This window comes from Panthera uncia (genome assembly GCF_023721935.1).
Source record: "Panthera uncia isolate 11264 chromosome A1 unlocalized genomic scaffold, Puncia_PCG_1.0 HiC_scaffold_17, whole genome shotgun sequence".
Classification (NCBI taxonomy): domain Eukaryota; kingdom Metazoa; phylum Chordata; class Mammalia; order Carnivora; family Felidae; genus Panthera; species Panthera uncia.
The window spans coordinates 58,103,698-58,127,983 of record NW_026057577.1 but is presented as its reverse complement, the minus strand read 5'-3'; the positions used below and the strand labels follow the sequence as shown (position 1 = coordinate 58,127,983).

At 40.6% G+C, this 24,286-nt stretch overlaps 1 protein-coding gene across 1 annotated transcript in view; it reads left to right on the top strand.

Annotated features, from left to right (window-relative positions):
* Positions 1-24,286, top strand: part of DMGDH (dimethylglycine dehydrogenase) — a 68,225-nt gene that overhangs the window by 17,723 nt on the left and 26,216 nt on the right. Inside the window, exons 6-13 of the mRNA XM_049648588.1 lie at positions 4,448-4,696; positions 6,744-6,942; positions 14,280-14,473; positions 15,499-15,652; positions 17,346-17,511; positions 18,664-18,794; positions 20,048-20,265; positions 21,711-21,868. Coding sequence (XP_049504545.1) covers positions 4,448-4,696; positions 6,744-6,942; positions 14,280-14,473; positions 15,499-15,652; positions 17,346-17,511; positions 18,664-18,794; positions 20,048-20,265; positions 21,711-21,868 — 1,469 coding nt within the window. The remainder of the gene's footprint in view (positions 1-4,447; positions 4,697-6,743; positions 6,943-14,279; positions 14,474-15,498; positions 15,653-17,345; positions 17,512-18,663; positions 18,795-20,047; positions 20,266-21,710; positions 21,869-24,286) is intronic.

Genomic DNA, 24,286 nt, shown 5'->3' with positions numbered 1-24,286 from the left:
AATAAAGCATCTGCAGAAAGCGTTGTGTTAACGTGATTTGAGAATGCGTGGCTGACAGATGTATCCCAGAGTTACTTAGTGAGACAAGGATGTCTCACAAATTCAGGCAAGGCCTTCAGGCTAGCTCTGAAATCTAATTAAAGCAACCAGGATATAGACTTGGAAATGTGACCGAAATATAAAAGACGTAAACACCACCATTATGGTACTCAACTGTACCATAACCTGCTAGAAGTTTCTTTATGTGAAGTCGTAACAGAAGGCAGCTGAGTCTTTAGTATATTCATGAAAAGGAAAGTCTAAAAGTAAAAATGTGTCCGTTTGGGGTGCCTGGGTGGCTTAGTTGGTTAAGCGTCGGACTTTGGCTCAGGTCATGATCTCGCAGTTGACAAGTTTGAGCCCCGCATCGGGCTCTTTGCTGACGGCTCAGAGCCTGGAGCCTGCTTCGGATTCTGTGTGTCCCTCTCTCCCTGCCCCTCTCTCGCCTGTGCTCTGTCTCTCTATCAAAAATAAATAAACATTTAAAAAATTTTTAAAAAAATTTTTTAAAAAATGTATCCATTTGCTGATGTGTTTCCAGCATTGTCCAGGTCTATGGGGCTCTCTGGCCCAGAGACACATGTATTGCCAGCCATGTGACCTGGGCAAATTACTCATTTGTAGAATGGAGAGAATAGTTCTCATCTCAGAAAGCTGTTATGACTGGTAAGTAGCTAATGTAAAGTATCCTGAACAGAACCAGTACCACACAGTAAGCACTAGAAAAAATACGTCTAATAATTATGATTATAATTGTTTCCTTGAAATCCTATCTGCCCCTCCCACCACCCCATCCCGGGAACACCAGCATCAGTTTGCTATAACTTCTGGGCACAGGCTTTTAACCTTACCCACCTCCTTTCACTTGTTCCATTGTCACACAGCACCCATTCTGCTGGTACATTTGGTTCTCAAACTGATGTACATATGAATTGCTGTGGAAAGTTTCCCAGATTTCAAAAGATTCTAATTTAAGTGATCTGGGTGGGGACTCAGAAGCTCTATTTTAAGCAAGTACTCCAGGTACTGTAGTGTCTGTTCCAGATGGTCTGCAAAACATCTTTAGAGAAACACTATTACATAGATGTTCCTAGAGGAGAGAGAACGTAGTAACTTTATTCTTTTACATTTTTTTTTAACTTTGTTTTTTAATGTCTATTTGTTTTTGAGAGAGAGAGAGAGAGAGAGAGAGAGACAGAGCACAAGCAGGGGAGGGCCGAGAGAGAGGGGAGACACAGAATCTGAAGCAGGCTCCAGGCTCTGAGCTGTCAAATCTGTCAGGCACAGAGCCTGACGCTCAGAGCCCGACGTGAGGCTTGAACCCAGGAACCACGAGATCATGATCTGAGCCAAGTCGGAAGCCTAACTGGCTGAGCCACCCAGGCACCCTGTAGTAACCTTATTCTTGAGCAAGCAGAGCTGAAAACTAGTTTTGGACACTTCTGACCTCTTGGGATAAAATAGTCTAACTTGCCTTTGGTACCTGAAACTGCTCAGGGGCATGAGCAGAAGATATTTTATTATCATGTAAGTTTTTTCTCTGCATGGTGAAGAATGTTTCTCTTGACTCCATTTCTTCTTGACTCATTAAGCCTGAGATAACTTTATAAACTTTACTTAAGACTTTTCTTAATATGGTAAATCAGAAATATGATTGGATCATGCCAACGTGAAGCCCAGTGTTCGGCCAAAAGAGAATTGCTTAATTTTGCCTGACACTCTGCATCAGAGAATGCCACTGTATAAACCATCACTGTCACCGTATAAACCACCTTGTACAAGTAAACTTGTCTATGAACCTTCACTCTTCATTTTAACTCTATTTCTATTAATCATTGCATTAAAAAAAAAACAGAAGCCATTTCCAATAACTATTTTTATTGACTCTTCTGTTGTTTCTCAGGTCATAATGGTAGATTTGAGTGATTTTTCCATATTTGTCTCTCTTACCTTTGAACTTGGTGGGTGTGTGATGTAGCGAGAGTTGAATTATAACCACACCAGATTTAGGTTAACTTGCTTGACAGAAAGAGGAAGAAAATGCCAACAAACACCACCACCATAGGGTAAAACAGCATTGGGCTTGTTTTGGAGTGTAAAATCATATAGTTCTATAATACTTACGCATATGTTCCCACTGTATTTTAATGATCAAGTGCATTAATAAGCAAGCAATTAGACTCAGAGATTCATAAATATGTTTGAATAGGAAAGAATTTTTTTTCTTCAATTTATGCTTTTAATTGAAATAAGTGTATTGAGGATACTGGAGTGGTTTGAATTGCTAGGCTAAATATTTTGGCTTTTTATATTTTAAATCTGCTGTGGTGCATATAACTAGCATTTATGGCTTTCCTATATTTTGTTACAAAGTTCTTCCATTGAAAATTCACTTCTTCCTACTAACAAAAATAAATTAAATCTGTAAATTATTAAAAGACCAACAAGAGGCTCTAATGCCCACAAGTAAGATTTTTGGTTTGCAAATAGACATCCAGTTAGGGGGCTATTAAACAAATATGGCCAGGGGACCTGGGTGGTTCAGTCAGTTAGGCATCTGACTTTAGCTCAGGTCATGATCTCACAGCTCATGAGCTTGAGCCCCACGTCAGGCCCTGTGCTGACAGCTCAGAGCCTGGAGCCTGCTTCAGATTCTGTGTCTCCCTCCCTCTCTGCCCCTCCCCCCCACCTTGTTTTCTCTCTCTCTCTCTCTCTCTCTCTCTCTCCCCCTCCCTCCCTCTCTATCTCTCTCTCTGTCTCTCAAAAACAAATAAATATTAAACAAACAAACACTTATGGCCTGTTAAGCCATTAGGCCAAAACAAAACAACAAAGCCCAAGGATGACGTTTAGATAGTAAAATAGAAATAATTAAAAAAAATTTTTTTTAATGTTTATTTTTGAGAGAGAGAGATACAGAGTGCAAGTTGGGGACGGGTGGAGAGAGAGGGAGACAGAGAACCTGAAGCAGGCTCCAGGCTCTGAGCTGTCAGCACAGAGCCTGACGTGGAGCTCGAACCCACAAACTGTGAGATCATGACCCAAGCTGAAGTCCAGTGCTTAACCGACTGAGCCACCCAGGCACCCCAGTAGAAATAAATTTTGACACATAGGGTGCATAGTCTGGGTTCCCAGACTGATTCATAATCGATGATCCTGTATTTAGCTCTGAACCTCATAATGACATAGGCTTCAGAACTCTTTATTAGATTCCTAAAAAAAGCAGAAACAGAAATGGTTAAAAAATTGAGTGCAACCTCTAAAGAAATAACTTAAATAAGATTCTCCAATCATTTGAACGATTACTCAAAGTTATTCTGAAGCAAACAAGCAAATAGAACCTCCTTCCCCCAAATAATCTGCTGATGGGTCAAGCAACACCATGTCCCTGCCAAATAATCATTCTAGATTCTAAAATACCTTTATGCAAGTGAAGGTGTCTTGGATTTTTAAAACAAAATCTTCCCATAGGAAGAAAACCAATAAGGTATGATGATTCCAAGGTCTCCCAGTGTGACATTGGGCATGTCTCTCTCCTTCTCTGGACTTTAGCTCCACGTCTGTGTACTGAAGAGTCAGCTGGGGGAGAATCAAGGGTCCTTTCAGCCACAATCTGTTTTTTTCTTTTGCAAAGGTAAAAATACATTCATCCCCACCGGTAAGACAGTCTCAGTACGCACTGTGAACTGAGATACATTCTCATATAGGTACTCCCACTTACTGGACTCATGGTTCCTTCATGCCCGTTGCAAGAAAGGATCTTACAGATGTATTCTAGCCAAGCGTTTACAATAACAGATAAAACTTACTGTGCTATCTCTCCCAAAGTATATACATTTTCAAAATTTAAGTTAACAGAACAATTCTGTATTTGTAGAATCTTAGGCATCAGTAATGTGGGGAGAGGAGGGTCTGGGGGATAGAGGGATTGACTTGGAAGGCTTTCTTGTGCACAATTATTATACCGATCAACACAGGCCCCTTTATTGTTTGATCATTTCTGTTTCAGGAGTAGGGTCAGTCCATTACTGTCTTTCTTATCAACATTTGTACACTTTATATATTTGGGTTGTTTGGTTTGTCCTTCAAATAAGTGTGTTGTTGTTTTCCTGCCTGCCTCTGCTTATAGACAAAATATTTTTTCAGGAATTACAAACTCCTGAAAAACAAGTATATATCTGTTAGATTATAGGTGTCTTCAAAACGCTGGGGCAGGTAAAATACTCTCTTCCCCCAGGTTCAGTTTTGTAATGACAAAAAATTTAAAGTTGTTATCACATTCTTTAGACTTTCCACGAGTACTGAAGTCTTCTCAATATTTTATCTGAAAATAAATTGCCATATCCGTGTCAGGTGTAGTATGTTTACGTATGTGGTAACATTTTAAAATGACTTTTTTTTCTTTAAGGATTTTGGGCTCGTGAAGTAGGTAAGATGGTGGGACTAGAACACCCTCTCATTCCGGTCCAGCATCAATATGTTGTGACATCAACTATCCCTGAAGTGAAAGCTTTGAAACGAGAACTCCCTGTGCTCCGTGACCTGGAAGGATCCTATTATCTGCGACAGGAAAGGGATGGGCTTTTATTTGGTCCATATGAAAGTCAGGAGAAAATGAAAGTGCAGGACTCGTGGGTCACCAATGGAGTCCCTCCAGGTGGGTTCCACAAATGCAAGTGTGTGCAGGTCAGGCACATATGTTTTGTCTTCTCTGTGGCGGGGGCTGGCTGTAGACTAAGATGACACCATAACATTAGACTACTGGATACCTGGGACGCTGGAGGTGAGGGGTTTGAGGTCAGCTCTGTTCTCATGTCCCTTTCACCAATCACAGCAGGAAGTAAGGAAAGAGAGAAGAGGCAGTTGGTGATGGAGAAGCTGAAGAAACATATCTTCCGCTTCCAGGTAATTTTTCACCTGCCCACACCAACCTTCTTCCTCCCCACTTTTTCCTCACTCTCTCACCTGCCTGGTCTAGTTTCCAGATTAGGATATAGCCGATATTGTGCTTTGACGGTTGGAAACATGGCTGGTAGCAGAGACAGGATATCCGGCCTACTAAGAAGGAAAGCGTCAAGAGTCTGTCACAGAGCAGGATAGGTTGCTCCTGCAAACTGATGCCCTCCCCTACTCCATAAATAAATGTAGAAAAGCCCTATGTGAAGCGGGAGGAACCATAGTTTCTGTAAGGGAGGTGGACCCGTTTTGTTTTTCATGAAACATTTCTACAGAGCTAAATTAAAGATGGAGGTTGCCTAAGGAGGTAAACAAAACAACCTATAGAAAGTACTAAAATGTCATTGGGGCACTGAAATATTATAGGGGATATAAAGAAATGGAGGAAATTGTACTTCCTAGAATTATACTTTGATAAGCTACTTGGGATAGGGACTGAAGTTCTCCCCTACTCCTCAATACACATATGCCCATGTGACCACGAATGATCACTAAACTGCCTTCCAGAGAAGTTGGGCCAGCTAGCTGAAGGCTTTTGTTTTGTTGAGTTGGCTCTGCACATTTGGGCTTGCATGGAAGAGCTCCTGATCTCAGGAGGGCTGATGGCCACCTGAGAGCCTTCCTTTCTGTTCTTCCCTCATGCTGGCAGCCTCTCTTCCAAATAAATGTTTTGTTTTTTTTTAATTTTTTTTATGTTTATTCATTTTTGAAAGACAGAGAGACAGAGCACAAGCAGGGGGTGGGGCGGAGAGAGAGGGAGACACAGAATCCGAAGCAGGCTCCCAGCTCCGAGCTGTCAGCACAGAGCCCGATGCGGGGCTCGAACTCACAAACCATGAGATCATGCTCTGAGCCGAAGTCGGATGCTCAACCGACCGAGCCACCCAGGCACCCCATCTTCCAAATAAATGTTGAACAAATATTTAAATTTCCAAATTCCAAGTTGGAGGGAGAGCCAGGTTGTTAGCTGGCCCTGGGCGCGTACATGTCCTGGTCCAACCCTCGTGGTCTGCAGGCCTCCGTGCAACTGACCCAACATGCTTTTCACAGGAGGAACAAGAAGCTGGTTGGCTGCTGTGTGGGAAAGTCACCAGTATTGGTGGAGAAGTTCTTTTACAGGCTCATCTGTGGTCCTGCCTTCCATCACAGTACCTTTTACGAATGAGGAAATTATTGTGTTTCAAGACCCTGACTTTTTTCTAAGAATCTAGCTCTCAAATACGTATGGGAGTGGGCGTGAGGGAGGAGGCCTCCATGCCATTCTTTCTCTGCTGAGAGCTAAAAGACATCTAGCATCCATTATTCTAGATCCTGGAGTAGTTTTCTGTTTATGCCCTGTGTCCTGACATGACTTTGCAAGCTCCCATTTGCCCTTAACTGGGAGGATAGATCAGACTTTTAGGGTTAATTAAAAGATAAAAGTTCTCTCTTGACAAACCAATTATTGTTTGTTTTTTAAAATTATGATTGGTTTACATGTTGAAAACTGTTGATATACCTAGATTTATATTTATTATTAAGAGGATTAACTTTCATGATTTTATTATTTCAACAAAAATAAATTATTATTCTCAGAAATGTGATGGGTACTTATCTGTTGATAGTGAATATTAAGTTTAGACTTAAAAAAAAAAAGAAATACCTTCCATAAGACCATCTTTAAATGTAAACTGATTCAGACTTAAGTCACTTTGGAATACCTGTCAGGGCAATTGTGGCATCCTGACCACAATGGTATGTCTCTTCAGGGTTTGGAAAGGAGCTCTTTGAGTCTGATCTTGACCGAATTATGGAACATGTGGAAGCTGCCATGGAAATGGTTCCAGTCTTGAAAAAGGCTGATATCATCAATATTGTCAATGGTCCTATCACCTATTCTCCTGACATTCTGCCTATGGTGGGGCCCCATCAGGGAGTCAGAAACTACTGGGTGGCTATAGGCTTTGGGTAAGTATCTCTTTTATTATTTTATTTTATTTTATTTTATTTTATTTTAATTTTCAAGAGAGAGAGCACAAGTGAGGGAGAGGGACAGAGGGAGAGAGAAAGAGAATCCCAAGCGGGCTTCACGCCGAGCATGGAGCCTGATGCGACGTTCTATCCCATGATCTGAGCTGAAATCAAGAGTCGGGTGTTCAACTGACTGAGCCACCCAAGCACCCTGAGTATCTCCATTTAATTCAACATTTATTATAGAGTCAAGTATCTTTTTTATTAGAGTCAAGTATTATAGATAAGTCTTGTCTCGTAATCTCAGTCCAAAATGGAAAATGAGAGAAGGGCAGAGTTTTCTTCCTTAAATGACCATTGAGATATGAGGAATAAGATATTTCAATCTTCGGGTGCCTGGGTGGCTCAGTCAATTAAGCGTCTGACTTCAGCTCAGGTCACAATCTCTCAGACTTCAGCTCAGGTCACAATCTCTCAGTTGGTGGGTTTGAGCCCCATGTTGGGCTCTGTGCTGACAGCTCAGATCCTGGAGCCTGCTTCAGATTCTGTGTCTCTCTCTCTCTCTGCCCTAACCCGGCTCACTCTCTGTCTCTCTCTGTGTCTCTTAAAAATAATAAATAAACATTAAAAAAATTTTTTTAAAAATTCACTTTTATGGGGCGCCTGGGTGGCTCAGTCGGTTAAGTGTCCGACTTCAGCTCAGGTCACGATCTCGCGGTCTGTGAGTTCGAGCCCCGCGTCGGGCTCTGGGCTGATGGCTCAGAGCCTGGAGCCTGCTTCCGATTCTGTGTCTCCCCCTCTCTCTGCCCCTCCCCCGTTCATGCTCTGTCTCTCTCTGTCTCAAAAATAAATAAACGTTAAAAAAAAAATTTTTTTTTTAAATTCACTTTTAAAATCCTGACTGTATAATGGTTTAATCACTTGTATAGATTTTAAAGATGATCACATAGAAGGGCAGTGATTTCCTGGAAACCTTTCTTCACATATTTCCTGCCATTTCCATTATTCCTGTCTCTTTTCATGCTGTGTATGTTCATATTGGTCAATTTGCCCCAATTTTACAAGGCTGTTTTCATAACACAGTGTGACAAACATAATACCGAGTATCAAATGAGTAACGTATATGATACCTTTTTCACCATAATTCAGGTTTATCCAACATAATTTGTTTCTTTATGATTCCTCAGGTTGCTTACTATTTACGATTCTGTTACCCATTTGATGCTTCATCCTTAATATTTGTCCCATTAATTTGTTGAATATTAATGTCAAGCCCACTTTACTATCATATCACAGCTTCTAATATTCTATTTTTCTTCTCCATTTTATTTGGCCATGTATTCAACTAATATCTCATGTTTGCCAGCTCTGTACAAGGTCTCTTTGCTAGGCACTGGGCTACAGCTAAAAAACAAGGCAGTGAGGTCCGGCCAGAGGTGTGTGACTGCTTGGGGTGCTGTTCTGCCAGTACAGTAGAGGGGCTGTGGTCTGAACTGAGGGAGCAGCAGCAGGGACTGAGAGATAGGAGATAAAATTATTTAGACTTGATGATTGATTGCATTAGGTCTTGAGGAAGAGAAAAAAAGCAAACGATGGCTAACTTTCTAATTTGACCCCTGGTTGGATGCTGGAGCCATGGGGACAGAGAATCAGGAAAATAATGGGTTTCATTTTTGAAAGGTTGGGTTTGAAGTGTTAAGTTGATATCTTTGGGACATCTAGAGGGAGAAAACCAGATGGAGACAGAGGACCTGGCAGGTATAAAGTAACTGAGGGTTTAGGTAATCAATAGCATCCGTATGCAGGCATGTGTATGTAGGAGTGTTTCTCGTGTACATTACTTGAATATCTTCTTTAGAGGAATGCTTATTCATATACTTTGCCCATTAAAAAAATTGATTATTTGTCTTTCTACTGTTGAGTTGTAGGAGTTCTTTATATGTTCTAGACATAAGACCTTTATCAGATACATGATTTGCAATTTTTTTCTTCCTTTCTATGGGTTGTCTTTTCACTTTTTTAATGGTGTCCATTGAAGCATGAAGGTTTTTAATTTTGATGAAGTCCAGAATGCGTATTTTTTCTTTTTTTGAGCATGTAGTTCATATATAAGAAACCATTTTCCAGTCCAAATTCATAAAGATTCATACCTATGTTTTCTTCTAAGAGTTTATAGTTTTAATTCTTTCATTTAAATCTTTGATCAGGGGCGCCTGGGTGGCTCAGTCGGTTGAGCGTCCGACTTCAGCTCAGGTCACGATCTCCCGGTTCGTGAGTTCGAGCCCCGCGTCAGGCTCTGGGCTGATGGCTCAGAGCCTGGAGCCTGCTTCCGATTCTGTGTCTCCCTCTCTCTCTGCCCCTCCCCCATTCATGCTCTGTCTCTCTCTGTCTCAAAAATAAATAAACATTAAAAAAAATTTTTTTTAAAAATCTTTGATCAATTTTGAGTTAATTTTTGTATATGATGTGAGGTAGGGGTCCAACTTCATTCTTTTGTGCATAGCCAGTTGTCCCAGCACTGTTTGTTGAAAAGACTGTTCTTTGCTCATTGAATTATGTTGGCTTCTGTGATATCTTTTTTCTGACACCACTTCTGATACCCACATTCAATTTTTCAATTTTCTAATTCACTGATACCAACTGGGTGTCCAACAATTCAATTCAATTCTGATCTTAACTTCCAGAGTTAGTGGGTAAGGACTCAGTCCCACAAAACTGCCTCCACTTCAGATACCAGTTGCAAGTCCAGGGATCACCTGTACTTCTGACTGGCTGTAACTTTGCGAGTTCCTACAACCCCCTTTTCAGGCTTGACAGTTCACTAGGATGGCTCACAGAAATCAGGAAAACACTTCCTTTTACCCATTTATTATAAAGTATACAACTGAGGAACAGCCAAATGGAAGAGATGCACAGGGTGAGGTGTGAGGGGGAGGAGTGTGGCACAGAGTTTTCATGCCCTCTCTGACACACCACCTTCCTAGCACATCAGTGCGTTCAGAACCTGAAAGCTCTTTCAAGTCTGTCATTTAGGGGTTTTTATGGAGGTTTAATTACATAGGCATAATTGATGAAATCATCTACTATTGATGATTCAACTTCTTGAACCAGCCCCTGTTTAAGCCCCCAGGTATCACTCACTCCACCTTGAGTCATCTCATTAGCATACAAAGACTATAAATTCCAGAGGTTTTAGGAGCTCTGTGCCAAGAATTGGGGACAAAGACCAAATATTTATTTTTTATTATACCACAACATCCTTGACAAAAGTCATTTCACCATATGTGTATGGGTTTATTACTGGACTCCCAATTCTGCCATTACCACATTTTTTTTTTTTTTAGCCTTTATTTTGAGAGAGAGTACTTGCATGCATGTGAGTGGGGGAGGGGCAGAGAGAGAGAGATAGAGAGAGAGAGAGGGAGGGACAGAATCCCAAGCAGGCTCTGCACTGTCAGCACAGAGCCCCACACAGGGCTCTATCTCACGAACCATGAGATCACCACCTGAGCTGAAATCAAGAGTCAGATGCTTAACTGACTAAGCCACCAGGCACCCCCACACTGTTTAGATTACTATAGGTTTGTAGTAAGTTCTGAAATTGGGAAGTGTGAATTTTCGCTCTTTTTCAAGATTGTTTTGGCTACTTTGGGTCCCTTAAATTTTCATGCAATTTTTAGGACCAGTTTGTCAATTTCTGCAAAGAAGCCACCTAGGGTTTTGATAGGTATTGCATTAAATCTGTAGATCAATTTGGAGAGTATTGTTATAGCAATATTAAGTCCAATTCATGGACATGGGATGTCTTTCCATTTATTTAGATCTTTTATTTATTTATTTATTTATTTATTTATTTATTTTTAAATTTTTTAATGTTTTTATTTATTTTGAGAGACAGAGCAGGAGCAGGGGAGGAATAGAGAGAGTGAGACACAGAATCTGAAGCAGGCTCCAGGCTCTGAGCTGTCAGCACAGAGACCAGTGCGGCGCTCAAACTCACTAACCATGAAATCATGACCTGAGCTGAAGTCGACGCTCAACTGACTGAGCCACCCAGACACCCCTGTTTAGGTCTTTTAAAATTTCTTTCAGCAATGATTTGTAGTTTTTAGAGTACAAGTTTGCACTTCTTTTGCTAAATGCATTCCTAGGTCTTTATTATTTTTGATTCTGCAGTTGGCTGAATCATAGAATTATTGATTTAGTCAACAAATATATGTGGATCATTGACCACGAGCCATGCTCTGAACAAGCAGACAGTATCCCTGGCCTTATTACATTTATATTTTTAATGGAGCATCTGTTACTACTTGCCAAGGAAATTAGGAAGTTGATTTCTTTAGAATACCAGTTACTTATTACCTAGAAATTGTATGTACTTGCATGGGGCTAATGTTGCATTCCTGCTCTGATTGTTCTGGTAATTTTCCCAGGTTGTAGATGTTGGGAGATGGATAGGGAAGATGACAGGTGAGGGGCAGGCAAAGTGCCTCACACTCTGACAGATTTGGTCTGAACAAAGGACTTGTTGCTATCTTGCTAAGATATTTCTTATGTAGTATGGAATGCTTACATTGGCTGCCCCTGCTGGCTTGCATCAGTGATCCATTCCCTGGTTCTGGAGGCCAGTGGTTTCCATACCTGGCTAAGCAGGAGAATCACATGCCCATGTTAAAAAATAATCTCAACCTTGTGATTAGTCACTTATGTATGTTTCATCCTCCTTTACATCGTATCTGTGTAATTCCTATTTGTCAAGAGAACCCATGAAGTTGTGTTGAATTGGAAAACTATAAGCAAATGGATTCCCAGACACTACTCCTATAGGTTCTGAATCAGTGGTCTGGGGAGAGGCCCAGGGATCTGCATTTCAATGTGTCTGTTATTCTGATACAACCGTCCAGAGAACTTGGGGAACTTGCAAACTGTGTACATACATGCCAGTGCTCATTTACCTTACTCACAGATCACCCTCAGTCAAAACTCTATTACTTTTGTTTTGTCACAATTCTAACAAAAGGTTTTTTGCTTCTAGGTGACACCATGTCAACCAACATGTTTAATGGATTGTATGGAATTGAATCTAGTTTTCTTGGCTTAGAGCACATTATAAACAGGAAACTTAAGGAGGGGAGAGTGCCGTAAGATATAACATCTGACAGTTTAACGGAGTTATCCTGAAAAGCAGACACAAACATTCAAAAAGCAGAGTCACTGGGCCATTTAGAAGCGGGTTCTACAGATTAATGTTAGCGACAGAAGAACCTAACTCTCCTTTCCTTATTAAGTTCCCTTCCACTTCCATGCCACACAAATTACTTGGTATGAAAATCTTATCAACTGGGCATAGGCATACTCTGTTACTAGTTATATAGGGGCCTAACAGCAAGCATGCATTGCTGGCCTACTATGTGCTTTCAATGTCATGCCAATGTTCTCCACCAGAACCATAAAGGAAGTGTGCATGAAAGAAGACTAAAGCTCAGGGTGGTCACACAACTTGCCCATGGTTACACAGTTAGTACTGGCAGGAGTGAAATCATACCCAGAGCTCTCTTACTTTATGCTTGCTTTTAACTACTAAGCCAGGGGCTCTCAATACATGTTTCATAACACTCAGTAGTGTGGCGTTTGACACATAGCTTGTTAATGGTTAGAGAGCTGAAGTTTGTAAAGTAAACACTTTTTGAAAACAAATTATCCTTCATTCAGGATTCTCCCCAGTTGACAGCACTCAGCCCCATTTGTTAGCTCATATACACTACTGAAAGGGAAAGAACATGATGGCATAGCAGTGAGGCCACAGGAAACCAAGCACAGTCCTGGCTATTCCCAAGAGCCTGTCAAGGATGTGAACGCTGTCTGTCATGTGTGCCTTGGCTGAAAATTGGGAACTGTTGAAGAGGTAAAGTTTAGTAAGAGAGAGTGTATGCTGAAGTCAGTTGATGGAGTCTGTATCCTGACCTTTATTGCAGTGTGACCTTATTTAATCGCTAAGCGGGGACTGGCTTTCCCAGTGGTAAAATAAAATTGCTAAAGAATAAATCATCTGGTACATGTTAGGTGGAAACAATGCCTGGCAAATAGCAAGCACTCAATAAATGTCAATAAAACACAATTTCAAGTCTTATAAACAGTATCTCTAGATCTCAAAAATGACAGCTTTTGTATATCATACATTGGGCCTGGTTAAGTGAATTTTAAGCATACATTCAATAATTTTTCTTGCTTTCTTGAAACTTAGTGAGATTGTTTGTGGGTGATTTGGATGACCAATGTCTTTTTTTTTTTTTTTAAACTATTTGGAGAAGTATATAAATTGTCGCCTTTTTATTCTACTTGAGAAATATCCTCATAACAAATTTAGTTACTCATTTTTGTAAAACGGCAAAACTGGTATCTTGTGGGAAAATAGTTTTTAACATTTAAAGTCTTTGCTCAGGTGCTCCCAAGCTCTCAGAACCCGTGAGTCTGGCTGTTAAGTTGTGGTCATTCAGGATACTGGAATTTCTTGCATTTTGAGGTCTGCTCATGTAGCTCCGTTTCTTGGTCATCCCCCAAATGACTTTCTGCTCATCTAATTCCTCAGAAGCTTGTCTTGACTTAAACCACAGATAAACCTATAGGAAAGTCCTTCACTAGGCAAGAGGGAGTGGTTAGTACTGCACATGGCCAATGTTAAACTGTGAATCCTTCATCTGATAGCAAATGATTTGCCACAGTGATGTTCTTGGTTTTAAAGCATCATCATATAGAAATAGACAACAATAGACCCTCATCACCAAGTGACCCATTAGTTGCAAAATACAGGGGACAGTGTTCCTTTTCTCTCCTCCCCACAAGCCCCTGGGTGAGTGCCTCTTCCCCTGAATGCTTCTAAGATAAAGATTCAAGGTCCTTGCACAGAGGTCATCGCCTAAGGGGACCTGAACTAAGTTGAGTCTGAGAAGAGATGTGTCACTGGGCAGTGTACAGTTTCTCCTGCAAGGTTCCCATCAGTCAGGATAATTCTAGATCAGAAGGCCTGCTAAGATAACCACATCTTCCTCTTTTCTTCCTTTCCTCCATTTTCCTAAAGTGAGCATCTTTTCTAGCTAAGAGTTGTAGGCTATTTTGCAGGTATGCGTCTCTTGAAACTGTGGAAGCAAACTAGCTATCAAGTCAGGTACATTTAATTTGGATGCCCAAACATGTATTTTTCCCGAGGAAAAAAACTATAGTATAAGCATTATGTTGACTGTCTGCTCTGAAGATCACAGAACACTCCAACTTGGAGGCCCTGTAGAAGAGTTGGACATGTTTCATTATTGGAAAACAACATGTGTTCATAACAGGGTGTTTATCTCTGTATTTGAAAGATATGGCATAATCCACGCTGGTGGGGTAGGGAAATATCTCAGTGACTGGATCCTGCATGGAGAACCTCCTTTTGATCTGATAGAGTTGGATCCTAATCGCTATGGCAAATGGACAACAACTCAGTACACTGAGGCCAAAGCAAGAGAGTCATATGGATTCAACAATATAGGTAAAGTGCAAATTTACTATTGTCTGTAAAGTGTGTACAGAATTGACTTGCAGTGCCTCTGATTTTAGATCTTTGTTATTCTGTGCTTTGTGGTGGGAGTACTTAGGGATTCTAATAAGCATTATGCCTCTAAGACACAAGAAGGAATCTTATATGAGTTTGTATATTTAATGTGTGGAGTACTTCTGTGATTTTAAGTTTTTAAATTTTTTTAATGTTTGTTTATTTTTGAGAGAGAGAGAGAGACAGACAGACAGACAGACAGAGCATGAGCTGGGGAAGGGCAGAGAAAGAGGGAGACCCAGAATCTGAACGAGGCTCCGGGCTCTGAGCTGTCAGCACAGGGCTTGAACTCACAGACTATGAAATCATGACCTGAGCCGAAGTCGGATGCTTAACTGACTGAGCCACAAAGGCGCCCCAAGTGATTTTAAGTTGCTTTTTTTTTTCCCCAAGTGATTTTAAGTTTTAAATTTACTTTTACTTTATCCTTGGATAGCTATATGAATGACAGTCTGGTTTTTTTTACATAATTTTAAAAAATTGCAGTATAGTTGATTATATATGATATTATGTTAGTTTTAGGTGTACAACATAGTGATTTGACTTTTTTTTAAATTAATTTATTTATTTTGAGAGAGAGAGAAAGAGAGAAAGAGCACATGTGGTTGCCTGTGGGAGCGGGGGAAGAAGAGACAGGAGAGAGAGAATCCCAAGCAGGTTCCCTGATGCCAGGGCAGAGCCTCACGAGGGCAGCTGGATCCCATGAACCCTGAGATCATGACTGAGCCAAGATCAAGAATCTGACGCTTAATTGACCGAGCCACCCAGGTGCCCTGTGATTTGACATTTGGGAACATTGTGCAATGTTCACCCCAAGAAAGCTAGTTACCATCTTTTACGTAAATTTCATACATATATGTGCTTCTGGATGTTAAGAACTGTGTTTTCTACTTTCTGAATCCCTTTGAAGTTTTTTACAGTTTCGGTTATATGGTACTTAGGTACTAGTTTTCCTTTTCCAGTTGGTTATCCTAAAGAAGAGCGATTTGCCGGGAGACCAACTCAGCGAGTCAGTGGGCTTTATAAAATCCTGGAGTCTAAGTGTTCCATGGGGTTTCACGCAGGCTGGGAGCAGCCACACTGGTTCTACAAACCAGGCCAGGATTCTCGGTATAGGTAAGTGAATGGCATGACCTGCCTGTGGCTCTGAATGTAGAACGCGATTTTGGAAGTTGAATGGAGGGACGTCGGAGAAGCGCTGCCCCTGCGCCCCCAAAGAAGTCACTCCACCCTTTCCAAAGAGCATTGAGCCTTTTCCTACAAAAATGATTTTCTGGCAATGGAGGCATTAGTCTATCCCACATGACATTGGCTCACATCTCTAGGACCCATGTGGCCTCCAGAGTCCTACAGCCAGCTCAGGTGAAGCCTCCACTTGGCATTTTCCAGGAGCTCAGGGGAACCTTCCCCATCCCCTCTTGATCCCCACATGGCTTCAGGTGGCTCCTAAAGATGTGTCCTGCTTTAGGATGCCTGGTCGAATCATGTTGTATGGAAATAGTCTAGAAATGTGGATTTTCTATTTATCAAAGATAGTTCACAGCAACTGCTTTCTAGTGTGTGTGCACTGAGTCATGCAAAATATATGTACCATTGATAAATTAGGGGAAAGGATCATTTACTTAGCATTTTAGGTTAAGCTAAAGCATAAAGCATGTCACTGAAACAATCCTCTGAATTCCTCTAGTGTTGTTACCATTGTTATACTTGGATTTTGAGCCATTGTTGTCATTTGGGGTTAATAATGCTTATATATTTTTTTCTCATGAGAATCCATAAACCAAGAGAAAACAAATAGCAAATCCAGAAATTGTTACCTCTTTTTTTTTTTTGGACTTGTCATTTTGCTTACTAAACAGGTTTTGATGTCTACTTTAAGACCAGATCTAAATGGTACAAAGTATAGTAGAGGCCCAGTTGTTGATTAATGAATTTGGGCTCAGTAGAAAGTCTAGATTATCTGGGGGCAAAATACTGGTTTGGTTTTTCCTAAACGACTTGGATAAATGCCAAATATGTTCTTCACCTTTGCTCTTTGGATCTGACCTGTTCCTTCCATTATTTGAATAATTAAACAACTGAAAACTCGTTTATCAGACAGAGTTCTGCTCTGCAGTTAAAATACCACATTAGAAGTTGACTTTGCCGAGTGGGAAGAACCGTGAATGAGTCAGTAGACTTTTGTTCCAGGCCCAGCTCTGGCATTTACTAAGATAAAGGCCCTGGAAGTCACCTTGTACCTTTTCTCTAAAAAAATGCAGATGTTGGACCAGGTTCTTGCTTGTAACAACATGAACATCATTTGGGAGACTGTTAGAATGCAGGATATAGGTCTCCACCCCAGACCTGCTACATTAGAATCTGCATTTTAACATTTGTAAATGATGTACAGTTTCATGAGTGTTTGAGAAGCACTGGACAAGATAGCTCTACCCCGTTCTATTCTGATTTAATTAGGTCCAGAAAATGGGTATTTTTTTAAATGCTCCCCAGGTGATTCTAATATTCAACCAAGACTGAAAACCTCAGGGCTGGTAGACTTCTATGCTTTCCTCCAGATCTGAAAGCCCACATGTCCTATCTTAATTTCTAGTTAATTAATACTTCGTTCACTACAAAATGGGTCAAAGGAATAGAAGAGTAACTTTAAAAAATCAGCTTCTACCATATATGTATCATTCAGAGAACAGAATTTTAGATGTTACTTCTTTTCCCAAATAGGATTTTCTAGATCTATAGGTTTATTCAAATACTCTGTAATTTTCTGAAAATGAATGACAGTTGTTTTACCACAAACATTGTGTTTTAGGCCAAGTTTTCGCCGCACAAACTGGTTTGAGCCTGTGGGATCTGAGTATAAACAGGTTATGCAAAACGTAGGGGTTATTGACCTGTCACCATTTGGCAAGTTTAACATCAAAGGCCAAGACTCTGTTAGATTGTTGGACCATCTCTTTGCAAATGTCATTCCAAAGGTAAATAACCTTATATGGGTACAAGGTTCAGGATTCCTGCCTGCTTAATTCTCCATCCTCTCATTTTTAAATTTCTTTTTTTTTTTTTAAATCTTTTTTTTTAACGTTTATTTATTTTGAGACAGAGAGAGACAGAGCATGAACGGGGCAGGGGCAGAGAGAGAGGGAGACAGAGAACCAGAAGCAGGCTCCAGGCTCTGAGCCATCAGCCCAGAGCCCGACGCGGGGCTGGGACTCACGGACCGCGAGATCGTGACCTGAGCCAAAGTCAGACGCTTAACCGACTGAGCCACCCAGGCGCCCTAAAATTTCTTAAAATGTTTCTATTTATTTTGGGGGGGGGGGAGCAGAGAGAGAGGGGACAAAGTTTCTGAAGTGGGCTCTGCACTGATAGCAGAGAGCCCAGTGCAGGGCTTGAACTCACAAACTGTGAGATCATGACCTGAGTGGAAGTTGAATGCTTAACTGAGCCACCCAGGGAACCCTCATTCTTAAATTTTATGTATGTATGTATGTATGTATGTATGTATTTTAAAGTTTATTTTATTTTGAGAGTTTGTGTGTGCGAGTGAGTGAGGGAGGGGCAGAGAGAGGGACAGAGAATCCCAAGCAGGTTCCATGTCGTCAGCCCGGAGCCTGATGTGGAGCTCAAACTCACCAACCCTGAGATCGTGACCCGAATTGAAATCAAGAGTTGGGTGCTTATCTGACTGAGCCATCTAGGCACCCCATCTATCCTCTCATTTAAAACAAAAACAAAAAAACAAAAACAAAAAAACCCAGTATGTTATTTTAGTCCACCTACTGGTTTCTGTATGAATGCTATAGCTCTTCAACGGACCATGAATAAATATTCTAGCTGATTTTCTAATTACAATTTTTGTTGAATGAATTGTCATCCAAGGACTCTATGACTTTGCTAAATTCTGTCAATAGAGAACTGCGAAATTGACTGAAGTGTAATTTTGATGACAAATAATTATAATTACCCAAAATTAATCTTGGGTTTAGGTTTAAAGATAGTTCACACGATTGATATAAATGATATGATTCAGATATGTTTCACTGACACTTGTTTATTTCCATGTTGTGCTAAAAGGCTATGTAAGATTTTAATTTTATATTGAGGTAATTTTAAATTCTTTTGTGTAGGTGGGTTTTACAAATATAAGTCACATGTTGACACCAAAAGGTCGAGTGTATGCTGAATTGACTGTTTCTCACCAAACTCCTGGGGAATTTCTACTAATAACTGGTTCTGGATCCGAACTTCATGATCTTAGGTAAGTGCACAGCTAATAAGAAAATTTTATATGAATTATATATTGATCTAAACTTTCACTGAGCTTTTCTTTTGCCAGTAGGTGAAAGTACAACTTAAATTCTCAAACCTTATTCTTTCCAATAAACTTCGTGTCTTTTATAGGAAATTATTTGAAGTGAGGGACCCTGTCCCCACTCTTCCAAAAGGTAATTCATCCATAGGGTTTACTGGTTCTAATATTAACTCCTGATTATTAGGCATTATCAATGTGTCAGAACTCTTTTTAGACATTATCTCAGTTAATCCTCTTAATAGACATATCTTCCAGGTATATATTATTCCCATTTTCATGTGAGGAAACTGAAGTTTGGGTTAAAGTAACTTGCTTAAGCCAGTCCTTTTGATTCTGATGCCCACATTCAGTGCACTTCAGTGAGCTGCCTCCCTGGGTTATCTTCCTCCTTTGCCGTGCCTTGTGCCCTCTGGCCCACAGCTAGATCTAAGTCTTTGAGCTGCCAAGTCAATCCTTCACATGAATCTTTAGTCTGTGATTTTGTCTACTATAAAATCTGTAGTTTTTAGTATTCCAAAAATATTTGGAACATTAATGTTTAATAAATGTCTTGCTCTGAGATCCTCACTCTGGTGTAAAACGATGCCAATGATATCCACCAATCCAAGATGTATCTTAGTAGCTAGCTTTGTGTAAATCCAGATGATCATTTCATGTAGCTCCAGGGACTACTCAATAAATTATAAACAAACCCTAAGACTGGGTTCCAATAACTCATCAAGACTTAGAAATTGAAACCAGTCTTTAGAGTTTCTGTCGTTTCCTTGTGATTGCCAAAGCAGTTAGGTGTCTGGTGGCAGGCACATTATTAACCTTTAGCAGCACAAATGTGCCTCCATGTATAGGTATTAGAGAAAATTTGGGTTTAAATTGATTTTTGAAGATTGAATCATTAGTTTAAATGCAATAGGGCTGTCACTCTTTAAAAGAATTATATGGCAGAGCTTATTTAAATTGAAGGATCCTTCTGTACTGTGAAAAATTACCCCCCAAATTTATGAGTGGGTGGTTTAAAGAGAATCACTTGACATCTCTGGGACTCAGTTTCCTCAGCTTAATAAATTAGGTTATTATATGAAATGACACTCTGGGGACTTTCCGGTAATTCTAGACACAGAGCATGTCTTCAGAGAAATAATATGTTACCAACATGTGTTATTCAAGCAAGACTTAACACAATGTTTATGACTCAAATGCAGATGGATTGAAGAAGAGGCAGTCAATGGTGGATATGATGTTGAAATTAAAAACATAACCGATGAGCTTGGAGTTCTTGGGATTGCAGGGCCCCATGCAAGAAAGGTTCTTCAGAAACTGACCTCTGAAGATCTTAGTGATGATGTTTTCAAGTTTCTTCAGACCAAGTCTTTAAAGGTTTCAAACATTCCTGTCACTGCTATTAGGATATCTTATACTGGTAAGAATTGGAAAACAATTCTCTAAAATTTAAGAGAAAGTCTCTGAAATTCAAAAGAAGCTGCCAGAAATGAACCTGTGCACATGCGTGTGCGTGCGCATGCTCACATACACACTGACTTTTGTCAGTATAACTTTGGAGGAAGATTTCTCCTGTCCAACTCTTACAGGCTATTCACTCCTATGCTGGGAGAGTCATTTCCCAGATTTCCAGTTGTTGTTCCAATCTCATAGCTACCTACTACTGGGAAGGATGGATAAAAAAGTTGGAGGAGGATAGCTGTTAGAATAGTTGGAAGGGTTGACAGAGTATTCAGGTCAGCTGACTCTATCTAGGAACATTCAAGGTGGTCTCCCATAGATAGAATCTCTCCTAGAGACCATCTTAAATGTATCAGGCACCTGTCTTAAGGCATTACCACTAAGACTATTTAAGTGCATTAGGGAAGTCTTCATGTAGCAGCTTCTAGACTTTCATTCTAGACTCTAAGTGCACTAGGGAATTCTTCATATAGCACTTAATCTTGTACATAGTAGGTATTTGAAATAGAGATGAATTAATGTTCTTCAGTTCCCCATTGGTGCTGTAGGCTCACTTCCAACTTCCTCTAGACCTCCATGCTCTTTCATAGAAAGGGTATTTGGTGCCCAGGTGTTCGTTCAATTACATGTTACTCATGTTCTGGTGGTGTCCTTGAAAAACACATCACCATCAGCCCTCAACATTGGGGAACAAGGAGAACGTATAAAGTATGAAGGCTATTGCTCTTCTCTGGGCTTCTGCTGTACACTTTCTCCCTCCTTCTTTCACCTGACCTTGGCAAAATGGTGACCAGAATAAAGCATAAGCAGAAGAAAAAATAAACAAGACTATTTGGGTTGGGTTTCATTTCATTTGGTTTTAGCCCACAGCTCTAACAATGAATAATATGACCAAGTGGGGAAGAAGAGGGATATGGGGGAGCATTAGAGATAATGGTTATCCCACAAAAAAGACCATATGAATAACTGTCAGTTGCCTATATTTTTAAGACTTGTGATTTGGAAGAAAGGAGTTGGGGGTTGAGATTTCTAAACGTTGAACCCTTTGTAATGATAAACTAAGCCATACTAATATGTAATTAGTCACATAACATTATGAAGCTGAGGCAGGAGTCCAGATAAATTCCTATATTAACATCTTTCTGTGTCATGAGAAAAGGTGTCCCAGTTACCACTCTCTGGGAGACAGGATGGGGCATGAATGCATCTGTGATATGGCAGACTCCTTTGTGGGGAAAGGGGTGGGTATGGTAGTTGCAGCTTTTTTGTGAACTGGTCTTTTAAAACTCAGCAATGTCTGTATTGCATACGTGGAATCTCCATTTATTTTTGTTTCAGCTGACGCGCATTAGACCTGGTGATCACTGTTCTTACCCTAGTGTGGTACTTGTGGGTTTGTTTCAGGTGAGCTGGGTTGGGAGCTGTACCACAGACGAGAAGATTCTGTAGCCCTTTATGACATTATCATGAACGCAGGCCAGGAGGAGGGAATTGACAATTTCGGAACATATGCCATGAATGCCTTAAGACTGGAGAAAGCTTTCAGAGCCTGGGGGTCAGAGGTTTGAAATGCCAGCAACTTCATTAAAATTTCGTTTACTGTATCTGATTTTTGTATGAGGGCTAATTTTAATTGCATTAACGTTGGCTCTGACTATACGAGAAACTATGTGTTATTAGATAACCCTATTTAATTAAGTGAAGATGTTTTTCTCCTCCATTTCTCAGTTGAAAGTTCAGTGGAATTATGGCACACTGTTTATTCTGCTTTAATTCCTCCTGTGTTGCAGAGAGCCCTGGACATCCATCTCTGTGTGAAACTGTGTCTGCTTTAGTGGAGCCTGCTGACCCTACAGTATTTGAGGAGCACTTTTCAGATTCTTCCTCTTACTCTGTCGTGTTGCCCATCCCCATTTTCTTCTTATCATGTAGCTTTTGGGGGAAATAGCAAGAAAAAGTGTCTTTCTGAGGAGCAGGGTTGGTGGTCTAGGATGTGTTGGTCCAGCCTACTTCCACCATTGATAACAGGAACTAAGGGTTTCTGACCAAGTTACACACCATTTTCATATGCATGATTTATTTTACCTTCTCAACTCTTCCTGAAGACGGTATTATTGGTGGGTTCCTGGGTGGCTCAGTCGGTTAAGCGTCCGACTTCAGCTCAGGTCATGATCTCCCAGTTGGTGGGTTTGAGCCCCAGGTCGGGCTCTGAGCTGACAGCTCAGAGCCTGGAGCCTGCTTCAGATTCTGTATCTCCTTCTCTCTCTGTTCCTCCCCTGCTCATGCTCTGTCTCTCTCTCTCTCTCTCAAAAATAAATAAAGATTTAAAAAAAAAACTAAAAAAAAAAAGATGGTGTTATTGGTGATTTTTGGGCAAGGAGTTTGGAGTTGGAGGCTATCTAAATCATCCCAATTCTATATATAATCACACTAAGAAACAGTAAATAACTTGGTCCAGATAACACGAAAGTGGCCAAACTATAGTTTAAACTGTGTTCTGTTTGATCTCCAGTGACAGGCTATCTGTGGATACCTAAATTTTTTCATATTCCTACTTGTTTCCTTAGAAATTGGTTCCTTGAGGTTTGAGGCCTGAGCAGTGACATAAAGGATAGTAGTAACAGATATACTTCAGGGTGGGGTTTCTTGGGTTTGAATTTATCCTCCATCACATATTAGCTATATGGACTTAACCTTCCAGAGCCTCTGTTTACTATTCTAAAAAATGAAGATAATCTTTATCCTAGGGAGTTACTGTAGATATTAAAGTGCCTAGCATGTGATAGAATGAATTTAATTGGAGGGAAAAGTGGGTTTGAAAGCGGGGGCCCTTGGGACATTTAGACTGTGGGCAGAAACATGTGGGAGAAACAAGGTGGAGAGGCAGTGCCCTGGAGTCACTGAAAGAACAAGGGCTCTGGGGCAAGTTACCGGGTTTTATTTTGCAGGGGAGGCGCTCTCCAGGGGGATTCTCAGCCTTAACCTGGGGCCTTCGATGAGGCCGCTGCAGGGAGAGAAATAGAGGACAGCTCTGTCCCCAAACTCCTCAGGGAATGAACCGCTGATGCAGCCTTTGGGAGTTAGCCATTTCTCCACTCTCCTGCGTTTCATTTTCTCGAGCTTGCTCCCCTGAGCCCTCTCCTCCCTTAGCGTTTCTTCCTCCCACATCCCTCTGATTTCCCAGCAGTGCCAGCACGCCCTCTAGTGGCGTTACAGCAATCTTCTGTGCTGTGTTTTATTTTCTTCCTGGAGAAAATCTGAAAATACAGTAGATAAAAAAATCGGTTTACAGTTGCTCAGATTGATTAGGAAATGTGAGACCAAATTTTAGAGCATATAAAACAAGTTTATATTACTCATATAATTTATATGAGTTCTGTGTTGTCTTTTAAAAAGTTTGGCTGCTTTTTATGGAGTTTAGACCAGTTCTCTTAGCACAAAAGTGAACAATAATAACAAAACAAAAACTATCAACTGCAGGTCTAGTCTCAAATAGAGGCTCTAGCTTAAAGTATATTGTAATTACTCAACCTTATATGAAAAGATTTGAGATGCGATCTCTGGTTTCCTTTTCTCTTTCCTGAACTCTGTCGAAGCCAATTTCCTACCATCTGCTTTCTCGTCTACTTGTCCTGATTTCTGGCCAATTGTAAGATAAGTAAATTACTTAATAATTTTTCAAACCTAACTATGTAAAATTATTATATAAAAACACAGTAAAGTCTTATTTCAGGGAGGAATAGCATGTTATTTTATCCCTCCAATATTTATTATCAGTAAAAGAGGGGCGCCAGGGTGGCTCAGTCAGTTAAGCGGCCGACTTCGGCTCAGGTCATGATCTCGCGGTCTGTGAGTTCGAGCCCCGTGTCCGGCTCTGTGCTCACCGCTCAGAGCCTGGAGCCTGTTTCAGATTCTGTGTCTTCCTCTCTCTGTGACCCTCCCCCGTTCATGCTGTGTCTCTCTCTGTCTCAAAAATAAAT